This window comes from Petromyzon marinus, chromosome 10 (genome assembly GCF_048934315.1).
Source record: "Petromyzon marinus isolate PM22_M1 ecotype Great Lakes invasive population chromosome 10, UKy_Petmar_22M1.pri1.0, whole genome shotgun sequence".
NCBI classification, from domain to species: Eukaryota; Metazoa; Chordata; class Hyperoartia; order Petromyzontiformes; family Petromyzontidae; genus Petromyzon; species Petromyzon marinus.
The window spans coordinates 16541119-16554085 of NC_133676.1; the positions used below are offsets into that span (position 1 = coordinate 16541119).

Consider the following 12967-nt stretch of genomic DNA (forward strand, 5'->3'; position numbering starts at 1 on the left):
GACTAAAAATATCATAACTGTTCACACATGTCACTAGATTGGAGGTGGTGGGCGGGGCATGGTGACATCATCATCACTAGCCGTGTCACACTGGGCGTGGCTTGTAGGGGGTTTCCAGCTTTCGCGAAATCGTGAAGTCAATTACAATCTTTAGGCGATTAATTGACGTCATCAACTATGCATCCCGACTCTACATTAATCCCACGTTTCCATGCTGCCCTAGACAGGTTAAACAACATAATGGATGTGGCTCACGCTTTATCCAGCAGTGAGCATTCTGCCAATCCATCAACCCAGGTTTGTAAATTCTGCATTTCTGCTGAGAATACAGTCAGAGAGCTGCACAAGGCGTCAACTGCCTTGGCTCTATTCGAGTTTGGTTGGACAGCCTTGCACTCGGCATGCTCGCGAATGAGCCAGTTTGCACGAGCAAGTACAGGTTATTCTCACAAGCTGTTCGTGATGCCAAGGGCACCTTAACCTGTTATATATGTTCTAAAGCAGTGTTATTGATAACGGCGGTGAGAGTATGCAATCTAAAGCTGTATATAGGCATACACTGTATTTACAATCACAATTGTGCCTTCCTTATTTAGAGTTTTAAGTGTACCTCATTAAACATAGAGCCACACGGAGGCTCACAATTGATTGACTAAATGTATCGGTTGAAAATTTGTATATAAGCAACAAATAATAGCTAGTTTCATCCTTTTTGTTAATCTGCTGATGAATAAAGGTATTCCCCATGCTACGTCAATGGGTTGTTTGGCCATACTTCACCACAGTGGTCAATGTGTGCTCGCGAGGTAATCCCAAGTGCGGCTCAGATATCGTGCAGCGTCTGTACCCTTTGCTTTAGTCGGCAAAATTTTACTTGGGGCATTTGGTTCACATTGCAGCGCGCCAACCATTGCGCCACCGCTCCACCTCCATTAGGTATACACGCGTGGATAAAGTGTCCCCCATGCTCCAAAAAGGATTTGGAAATACTCGCCCCCATTCTTGATCATGCGCAAGTGGCAGAAATTCTATATTCCTATTGCAAAAAACACCAGTTTCGTGACAGGATGACTGGTGGTGCTGAATCTCGACATTTTATTGACCCAGGAAAGATTATTACAAGATTAACCTCCCTCCCCGTCCCAAAACAGGATTTGAACTGGTGACCTGCTGATTTTTTAGTCGAACGTGGACATATGTATACACGCAAAAACATTCTTCGTATTTAATTTCCCATAGAAACTCTGTTGTATCAGCTGACAGCTTCTGTGATTAAATCTTTAACAAATTATCTATCTACCCTCATGTCCCATTACACTGCATAATGTCCAACACCGCGGCAGCGAGCTCGCGCCTGGATGCCGTTTAAATCATACATGAAAAGCACAGAATTGAAATCGACTGCATAGTGCTGCGGTATTGCCTGCGATGCCAATTCCTCGATTCTTAGGCTGGATTTACGCAGCTGCCCTACCGATGTTGACAGCATTTTGATGCCATGGAGGGGACGCTAATGGTGACAAATGTCTACAAATGTGTCTTTAAATGTCTATAAATGTGTCTATGAATGTGTCTATGAATGTGTCTATAAATGTGTCTATAAATGTGTATATAAATGTGTCTATGAATGTGTCTATGAATGTGTCTATAAATGTGTATATAAATGTGTCTATAAATGTGTCTATATATGTGTCTATGAATGTGTCTATGAATGTGTCTATAAATGTGTCTATGAATGTGTCTATGAATGTGTCTATAAATGTGTCTATGAATGTGTCTATAAATGTGTCTATGAATGTGTCTATAAATGTGTCTATGAACGTGTCTATGAATGTGTATATGAATGTGTCTATAAATGTGTCTATAAATGTGTCTACAAATGTGTCTATGAATGTGTCTACGAATGGGTCTATAAATGTGTCTACAAATGTGTCTATAAATGTGTCTATGAATGTGTCTATAAATGTGTCTATAAATTTGTCTATAAATGTGTCTATAAATGTGTCTATGAATGTGTCTATAAAGGTGTCTATAAATGTGTCTACAAATGTGTCTATGAATGCGTCTATGAATGTGTCTATAAAAGTGTCTATATATGTGTCTATAAATGTGTCTATGAATGTGTCTACGAATGTGTCTATAAATATATCTATAAATGTGTCTATAAATGTCTATAAATGTGTCTATAAATGTGTCTTCAAAAGTGTCTATGAATGTGTCATGAATGTGTCTATAAATGTGTCTATAAATGTCTATAAATGTGTCTATAAATGTGTCTTCAAATGTGTCTATAAATGTCTATGAATGTGTCTATAAATGTGTCTATGAATGTGTATATAAATGTGTCTATAAGTGTGTCTATGAATGTGTCTATAAATGTGTCTAGGAATGTGTCTACAAATGTGTCTATGAATGTGTCTACGAATGTGTCTATAAATGTGTCTATAAATGTGTCTATAAATGTGTCTATGAATGTGTCTATGAATGTGTCTATGAATGTGTCTATGAATGTGTCTACAAATGTGTCTATAAATGTGTCTATAAATGTGTCTATAATTATGTCTATAAATGTGTCTTCAAATGTGTCTATAAATGTCTATAAATGTGTCTTCAAATGTGTCTATAAATGTCTATAAATGCGTCTATAAATGTGTCTATAAATGTGTCTATAAATGTGTCTATAAATGTGTCTACAAATGTGTCTATAAATGTGTCTATGAATGTGTCTATGAATGTGTCTACAAATGTGTCTATAAATATGTCTATAAATGTGTCTATGAATGTGTCTATAAATGTGTCTATGAATGTGTCTACAAATGTGTCTATAAATGTGTATATAAATGTGTCTATGAATGTGTCTATAAATGTGTCTATAAATGTGTCTATAAATGTGTCTATGAGTGTGTCTATAAATGTGTGTATAAATGTGTCTATAAATGTGTCTATGAATGTGTCTATAAATGTGTCTATGAATGTGTCTATAAATGTGTCTATGAATGTGTCTATAAATGTCTATGAATGTGTCTATAAATGTCTATAAATGTGTCTACAAATGTGTCTATAAATGTCTATAAATGTGTCTATGAATGTGTCTATGAATGTGTCTATGAATGTGTCTATAAATGTGTCTATAAATGTGTCTATAAATGTGTCTATGAGTGTGTCTATAAATGTGTGTATAAATGTGTCTATAAATGTGTCTATGAATGTGTCTATAAATGTGTCTATGAATGTGTCTATAAATGTGTCTATGAATGTGTCTATAAATGTCTATGAATGTGTCTATAAATGTGTCTATAAATGTGTCTACAAATGTGTCTATAAATGTCTATAAATGTGTCTATGAATGTGTCTATGAATGTGTCTATAAATGTGTCTATGAATGTGTCTATGAATGTGTCTATAAATGTGTCTATAAATGTGTCTATGAATGTGTCTATAAATGTGTCTATAAATGTGTCTATGAATGTGTCTACGAATGTGTCTATAAATATATCTATAAATGTGTCTATAAATGTCTATAAATGTGTCTATAAATGTGTCTTCAAAAGTGTCTATGAATGTGTCTATGAATGTGTCTATAAATGTGTCTATAAATGTCTATAAATGTGTCTATAAATGTGTCTTCAAATGTGTCTATAAATGTCTATGAATGTGTCTATAAATGTGTCTATGAATGTGTATATAAATGTGTCTATAAGTGTGTCTATGAATGTGTCTATAAATGTGTCTAGGAATGTGTCTACAAATGTGTCTATGAATGTGTCTACGAATGTGTCTATAAATGTGTCTATAAATGTGTCTATAAATGTGTCTATGAATGTGTCTATGAATGTGTCTATGAATGTGTCTATGAATGTGTCTATGAATGTGTCTATGAATGTGTCTACAAATGTGTCTATAAATGTGTCTATAAATGTGTCTATAATTATGTCTATAAATGTGTCTTCAAATGTGTCTATAAATGTCTATAAATGTGTCTTCAAATGTGTCTATAAATGTCTATAAATGCGTCTATAAATGTGTCTATAAATGTGTCTATAAATGTGTCTACAAATGTGTCTATAAATGTGTCTATGAATGTGTCTATGAATGTGTCTACAAATGTGTCTATAAATATGTCTATAAATGTGTCTATGAATGTGTCTATAAATGTGTCTATGAATGTGTCTACAAATGTGTCTATAAATGTGTATATAAATGTGTCTATGAATGTGTCTATAAATGTGTCTATAAATGTGTCTATAAATGTGTCTATGAGTGTGTCTATAAATGTGTGTATAAATGTGTCTATAAATGTGTCTATGAATGTGTCTATGAATGTGTCTATAAATGTGTCTATGAATGTGTCTATAAATGTGTCTATGAATGTGTCTATAAATGTCTATGAATGTGTCTATAAATGTCTATAAATGTGTCTACAAATGTGTCTATAAATGTCTATAAATGTGTCTATGAATGTGTCTATGAATGTGTCTATGAATGTGTCTATAAATGTGTCTATAAATGTGTCTATAAATGTGTCTATGAGTGTGTCTATAAATGTGTGTATAAATGTGTCTATAAATGTGTCTATGAATGTGTCTATAAATGTGTCTATGAATGTGTCTATAAATGTGTCTATGAATGTGTCTATAAATGTCTATGAATGTGTCTATAAATGTGTCTATAAATGTGTCTACAAATGTGTCTATAAATGTCTATAAATGTGTCTATGAATGTGTCTATGAATGTGTCTATAAATGTGTCTATGAATGTGTCTATGAATGTGTCTATAAATGTGTCTATAAATGTGTCTATGAATGTGTCTATAAATGTGTCTATAAATGTGTCTATGAATGTGTCTATAAATGTGTCTATAAATGTGTCTATAAATGTGTCTATAAATGTCTATAAATGTGTCTATGAATGTGTCTACAAATGTGTCTATAAATGTGTCTATGAATGTGTCTATGAATGTGTCTATAAATGTGTCTACAAATGTGTCTATAAATGTGTCTATAAATGTGTCTATAATTGTGTCTATAAATGTGTCTTCAAATGTGTCTATAAATGTCTATAAATGTGTCTCTAAATGTGTCTATAAATGTGTCTATGAATGTGTCTATAAATGTGTCTATAAATGTGTCTCTAAATGTGTCTATAAATGTGTCTTCAAATGTGTCTATAAATGTATATGAATGTGTCTATAAATGTGTCTATGAATGTGTATATAAATGTGTCTATAAGTGTGTCTATGAATGTGTCTATAAATGTGTCTAGGAATGTGTCTACAAATGTGTCTATGAATGTGTCTACGAATGTGTCTATAAATGTGTCTATAAATGTGTCTATGAATGTGTCTATGAATGTGTCTATGAATGTGTCTATGAATGTGTCTATGAATGTGTCTATGAATGTGTCTATGAATGTGTCTATAAATGTGTCTATAAATGTGTCTATAATTATGTCTATAAATGTGTCTTCAAATGTGTCTATAAATGTCTATAAATGTGTCTTCAAATGTGTCTATAAATGTCTATAAATGCGTCTATAAATGTGTCTATAAATGTGTCTATAAATGTGTCTATAAATGTGTCTACAAATGTGTCTATAAATGTGTCTATGAATGTGTCTATGAATGTGTCTACAAATGTGTCTATAAATATGTCTATAAATGTGTCTATGAATGTGTCTATAAATGTGTCTATGAATGTGTCTACAAATGTGTCTATAAATGTGTATATAAATGTGTCTATGAATGTGTCTATAAATGTGTCTATAAATGTGTCTATAAATGTGTCTATGAGTGTGTCTATAAATGTGTGTATAAATGTGTCTATAAATGTGTCTATGAATGTGTCTATAAATGTGTCTATGAATGTGTCTATAAATGTGTCTATGAATGTGTCTATAAATGTCTATGAATGTGTCTATAAATGTCTATAAATGTGTCTACAAATGTGTCTATAAATGTCTATAAATGTGTCTATGAATGTGTCTATGAATGTGTCTATGAATGTGTCTATAAATGTGTCTATAAATGTGTCTATAAATGTGTCTATGAGTGTGTCTATAAATGTGTGTATAAATGTGTCTATAAATGTGTCTATGAATGTGTCTATAAATGTGTCTATGAATGTGTCTATAAATGTGTCTATGAATGTGTCTATAAATGTCTATGAATGTGTCTATAAATGTGTCTATAAATGTGTCTACAAATGTGTCTATAAATGTCTATAAATGTGTCTATGAATGTGTCTATGAATGTGTCTATAAATGTGTCTATGAATGTGTCTATGAATGTGTCTATAAATGTGTCTATAAATGTGTCTATGAATGTGTCTATAAATGTGTCTATAAATGTGTCTATGAATGTGTCTATAAATGTGTCTATAAATGTGTCTATAAATGTGTCTATAAATGTCTATAAATGTGTCTATGAATGTGTCTACAAATGTGTCTATAAATGTGTCTATGAATGTGTCTATGAATGTGTCTATAAATGTGTCTACAAATGTGTCTATAAATGTGTCTATAAATGTGTCTATAATTGTGTCTATAAATGTGTCTTCAAATGTGTCTATAAATGTCTATAAATGTGTCTCTAAATGTGTCTATAAATGTCTATAAATGTGTCTATGAATGTGTCTATAAATGTGTCTATAAATGTGTCTCTAAATGTGTCTATAAATGTGTCTACAAATGTGTCTATAAATGTGTCTATAAATGTCTCTATAAATGTCTCTATAAATGTCTATAAATGTGTCTATGAATGTGTCTACAAATGTGTCTATGAATGTGTCTATGAATGTGTCTATAAATGTGTCTACAAATGTGTCTATAAATGTGTCTATAAATGTGTCTATAATTGTGTCTATAAATGTGTCTTCAAATGTGTCTATAAATGTCTATAAATGTGTCTCTAAATGTGTCTATAAATGTGTCTTCAAATGTGTCTATAAATGTCTATAAATGTGTCTATAAATGTGTCTATGAATGTGTCTATAAATGTGTCTATAAATGTGTCTACAAATGTGTCTATAAATGTGTCTATGAATGTGTCTATGAATGTGTCTATAAATGTGTCTATGAATGTGTCTACAAATGTGTCTATGAATGTGTATATAAATGTGTCTATGAATGTGTCTATAAATATGTCTATAAATGTGTCTATGAATGGGTCTATAAATGTGTCTATGAATGTGTCTATAAATGTGTCTATGAATGTGTCTATAAATGTGTCTATGAATGTGTCTATGAGTGTGTCTATAAATGTGTCTATAAATATGTCTATAAATGTGCATATGAATGTGTCTATAAATGTGTCTATGAATGTGTCTATAAATGTGTCTATGAATGTGTCTATAAATGTGTCTATGAATGTGTCTATGAGTGTGTCTATAAATGTGTCTATAAATATGTCTATAAATGTGTCTATGAATGTGTCTATAAATGTGTGTATGAATGTGTCTATAAATGTGTCTATGAATGTGTCTATAAATGTCTATGAATGTGTCTATAAATGTGTCTATAAATGTGTCTACAAATGTGTCTATAAATGTCTATAAATGTGTCTATGAATGTGTCTATGAATGTGTCTATAAATGTGTCTATGAATGTGTCTATGAATGTGTCTATAAATGTGTCTTTAAATGTGTCTATGAATGTGTCTATAAATGTGTCTATAAATTTGTCTATGAATGTGTCTATAAATGTCTATAAATGTGTCTATAAATGTGTCTATAAATGTCTATACATGTGTCTATGAATGTGTCTATGAATGTGTCTATAAATGTGTCTATGAATGTGTCTATGAAAAGAAACCGACAGCTCACGCACATCAGAGAGCGACAGAAAGTGTTCGTTGATTGTAATCCAGTCCCTCGCTAGCATGGCTGTTAGGAGAGCGCTGGGGTTGACAACAGGCCTGGAGTTACAAACTATCTTCTCTTAATGCCTTGAGTGCAAAGGAAATGCTAATACTGCAGTACGACCTCAAACAAACTTCGATAGCAGCTGCATCCTAATGTTGCTCTTCTTATTTATTCATTTTAAACCTGGGATAGCCTCACCCAGTCCCCAGACACTCTTTCTGGAGGGCTCGGACAAGATGTTTTTCGCTGGAGACAATAATGTTGCTCGGTGTCATCCCAGAATGATGGATTTGTAGATCATGCTTCTGCATTGGGATGATTTTGGACATTGACAGGTACATTGTATGGGTTGTTTTTGGGAGGAAACAAACCAAGTCCTGTGAAAATCCATGCAGCGCAGGGGTAGCAACATACAAACTCTACATATAAACAAACAAACTCTACATAGCAACATACAAACTCTACATATAAACAAACAAACTCTACATAGCAACATACAAACTCTACATAGCAACATACTAACTCTACATAGCAACACATAAACTCTACATAGCAACACAAACTCTACATAGCAACATACAGACTATACATAGCAACACACAGACTCTACATAGCAACATACAAACTCTCCATAGCAACATACAGACTCTACATAGCAACATACAAACTCTACATAGCAACATACAAACTCTACATATAAACAAACAAACTCTACATAGAAACACACAAACTCTACATAGCAACATACAAACTCTACATAGCAACATACAAACTCTACATAGCAACACATAAACTCTACATAGCAACACAAACTCTACATAGCAACATACAGACTATACATAGCAACACACGGACTCTACATAGCAACATACAAACTCTACATAGCAACATACAGACTCTACATAGCAACATACAGACTCTACATAGCAACATACAGACTCTACATATAAACATACAGACTTTACATATCAACACACAAACTCTACATAGCACCATACAAACTCTACATAGCAACATACAAACTTTACATAGCAACATACAAACTCTACATAGCAACATACAGATTCTACATAGCAACATACAGACTCTACATAGCAACATACAAACTCTACATAGCAACATACAGACTCTACATAGCAACATACAGACTCTACATAGCAACACACAAACTCTACATAGCAACATACAGAGTCTACATAGCAACATACAGACTCTACATAGCAACATACAAACTCTACATAGCAACATACAGACTCTACATAGCAACATACAGACTCTACATAGCAACACACAAACTCTACATAGCAACACACAAACTCTACATAGCAACATACAAACTCTACATAGCAACACACAAACTCTACATAGCAACATACAAACTCTACATAGCAACATACAAACTCTACATAGCAACACATAAACTCTACATAGCAACACACAAACTCTACATAGCAACATACAGACTCTACATAGCAACACACAGACTCTACATAGCAACACACAAACTCTACATAGCAACACACAAACTCTACATAGCAACATACAGATTCTACATAGCAACATACAAACTCTACATAGCAACATACAGACTCTACATAGCAACACACAAACTCTACATAGCAACATACAGACTCTACATAGCAACATACAGACTCTACATAGCAACATACAAACTCTACAGAGCAACACATAAACTCTACATAGCAACACACAGACTCTACATAGCAACATACAAACTCTACATAGCAACATACAGACTCTACATAGCAACACACAAACTCTACATAGCAACATACAAACTCTACATAGCAACATACAGACTCTACATAGCAACATACAGACTCTACATAGCAACACACAGACTCTACATAGCAACATACAAACTCTACATAGCAACATACAGACTCTACATAGCAACACAGAGACTCTACATAGCAACATACATACTCTACATAGCAACACACAAACTCTCCATAGCAACACACAAACTCGCCATAGAACGGCACCAGAGTGGCGACACGAACCCAGGGCCCCTTCTTGAGGCGAGGCATGAGAATTGCCGCAGGCCCACCACCACCAGAGTGTTTGCAGTGAAGCTTCAGAGACAGGTCACAGATTAAGGACGCTTGTGTTGCGCCCGAAACGTCGTGATTTAATTCTTTTTTTTACCTACGTGACTTTACAAGAAAAAAAACAAAGAGCATGAATCCTTGCAGTCACGAAAACTTCAAAACGGAAATTAGGTCTTAGATTGTGAATCGGCGGGCCCAGTCCAGGATGACATGGACCCTAGAAAAATTCGACATCCAATATCGCAGCTCTTCGTGCCAAGCCAAGAAGTAAACTTGATCAGTGCAGTCTTTTGTCTGCAGAGGCATTCGTTTTCAAACATTAATATATGTTTATATAATACGAAACGTTTTATTTTCTGTGCTAGCTATTTAAGTAAAAAAATATATACCAATTTATTTTCTTTCTACATCCATCATCTGAAGAAATCATAAAAGTCTGCTTCGAATTTCAGCAAAAACTACCCAAACTTTTTTTGAATATTATTCAGCAAGACGGACAAAACTTACTATACTGTAGGTGAGAACCTCTTTATGAAACGTATTATAATTACATTGAATATCCTGGAATTAAAATCCAGTTGTGCTGATTCAGTTCTTTAAAACTGATAGAGCGTTCGAGTCTCTTTTCAATTTATTTGCTTTTTTTCCCCCAAATTACATTTCAGTTGTCCAACGGAATAATTGTCATGTCATGAAGACATTTTCATTCACAACTCTGACATCGTATTAGCCCACGAACTACACAACGACCTGCTAGATTCCTGTGCCACAAAACCACCACCTTAAAAAACGCATTTCTCATTTCCGTTTCGAGCTCTGCCTCATTGTCGCCCAAACTATAAACACAAGTGTGCCCCTATAACAAAAACACACTGACCACACAAACCGGGAATGGCCTTGCTTGTGGCTGGAGTGGCGTAGTCACTGCCTTCCACTTTAGAGGTCAGCGGCTCTGAGTGGAAGCGCGTTGGGTCCGTGCTGTAGCGCTGGGCAGTGCTGTCCTGCCGGCCTCTCAGACCGAGAGGCTGCGGCTGCTGCTGCTGATGGGCAACACCGCTGCTGCACGACTCCTCAAACACGCTGCACGCGGACGCCTCGCTGGCGTGGGAGCGCTGCGACGAGCTGCGTGCCAGGAAGACGCTGCCCCCCCACGTCTCCTCATTCGCAGCTCCCTTGGCGTCCTTCTGAGAGGCAGCGCTGGCCTGCGGCAAGAGGGCCAGCACGCATCGGGTCATCAGCACATGCCTACAAGAACGAGCTAAATAATAGAGCACAGCTCGTGGACTTGCGGGCATCAAGGGAAGAGACTCGCAGAAGGGGGTGGAGGAAAGACAATGAGATGCACAGGAGCAAGGCAGGGTGGGTGCCACTGGCTCTCGTCCTGATGTCAGTGTGGCCTCTCCGCGCTTCTCAATGCGTCGTGCCTGTAGTCAACGCTCAGTCAAGAGCACGTGTGGGAAAGCTCGACTCCATTATTTCCCCGTATGAAATGTGAAATCGCCAGCACTGGCCGCTCACAACGCGATACGCAACTTAGCTCTTTGGTGTGGTGCCCCCCCCCCCCCCAATCAAAACCATTGCCCCCCACCCCCCAGCCGCCAATACAGCTGCCTCAAAGGACGTCTTGGGAAAAAAAAACAAGACAGGGTGCAACCCTAGGTCCACAGCTTTCATGTTCTTCTTCTCCAAAGTCTCATCCACTTAACAGCCAAATTTAAATAAGAAAAGTGCCACCGGACCCAGCTTGTTGTTGGGCGATGGCTGCGAATACTCACACAGCACTCCCGGACTGCCGCGTGTGTGGCCGCAGACAGCGCTCGGCCAAAGTTCCACGCCTCTGATGCCGCTTACTGTATAATGCATCCCGGTTCACGAAGCCTTCCTAATCAGCTCGAGCAAACCACGAGGCTTCTTCAGATGAATATGCATGTGGTTCAGGACCCAATTGGATCAGCTCGGTGTTGCGTTGAGGCGAAGCGTGCAAAGGGGATGGTGGTTGAACTCTCCGAGGTGCAAACATAACCTTCAAGAGCACCCATTTGCTTTGTTAACATGTTCTCATAAATATTACACTAACTATGCCAAGTTTCCAATTTGTCATTTGTTGCCTTCCCTCTACTAATCAAAAAATAAATGCAAGTTGCTACGCAATATGGGCAAAATCTTCACAGCAGGAACAATATCTGGAAAAGCCGTGAGTTTAAATCCAGGTTGGAGGTTGGCTAAGCCCATTATTCCTCCGGAGTTGATAAAATCTGCATAATTTTACGGATAATCTGCCCCCTCATTGGTGCACTTAAGCCAGTATTGCAAATTCCACATTCCTGTGACAGGTGTCCAGTCACTCCTTAGAATAATAGATTTTTCTTCCTGCAAAGTAGTGAATAATTGTATCTACCCAAACGGATGATTGGCCGAGTCGACCCTAAACTGGGAACTGAACTTGAAACATTCGGGATGCAAGTTGAATGCTTTAACCACAGCACCAAACTGGCAGAAAAATTGGAACATAATTTACACACCCAAGGTAAAACACAAGATGGCTCATTGTCCATTGAACATTGCTGCTTCTGTTCGCGTCCCATGCCACGTTAATCATTCAAACTACATTGATTTTAAAGGAGGTAATTCAATAACTCTCCGCCCCTCCAATTAGCACAGCAAAAATAAGTTCGACGTACATTCGTGCAACTTGAACTATAGCTCTCACCATCTCGCCGTGGTGTCTCGTGAATGTATTCTTCCTGCAAATACAACTGCAGCACATTGGCCACTTGATGTCATACATTCTTCCCACTGAAGCAATGCCTCCTGGAATCTCTGGCAATGTTGCTGACTTTTGTTGTTGCAGCAGTGTCCTGAATGTTGTATTGATAAAGTATATCACTTTTATGTTCATGGAAACTTCGTGTAACGTACGTATAAGCGTGCCTTCTTTTTTTCCACGGAGTAATTCATGTTATATAAGAGATAGAGTACCCCATACATACTCTATAGTGAGAGACTTGAAAGTCATTATAATACACTAGTTCAAAAAGC

The 12967-nt window shown here is 36.1% G+C and overlaps 1 protein-coding gene across 3 annotated transcripts in view; it reads right to left on the minus strand.

The window, feature by feature from the left end:
• Nucleotides 1–12967, minus strand: part of LOC116940824 (receptor tyrosine-protein kinase erbB-4-like) — a 285921-nt gene that overhangs the window by 13809 nt on the left and 259145 nt on the right. For 2 of the 3 annotated variants that reach the window (XM_032951051.2, XM_032951049.2), the window contains one exon: nt 10806–11130. In XM_032951051.2, coding sequence (XP_032806942.1) covers nt 10806–11130 — 325 coding nt within the window. The remainder of the gene's footprint in view (nt 1–10805; nt 11131–12967) is intronic. The other variant, XM_032951050.2, reaches the window with a different exon arrangement.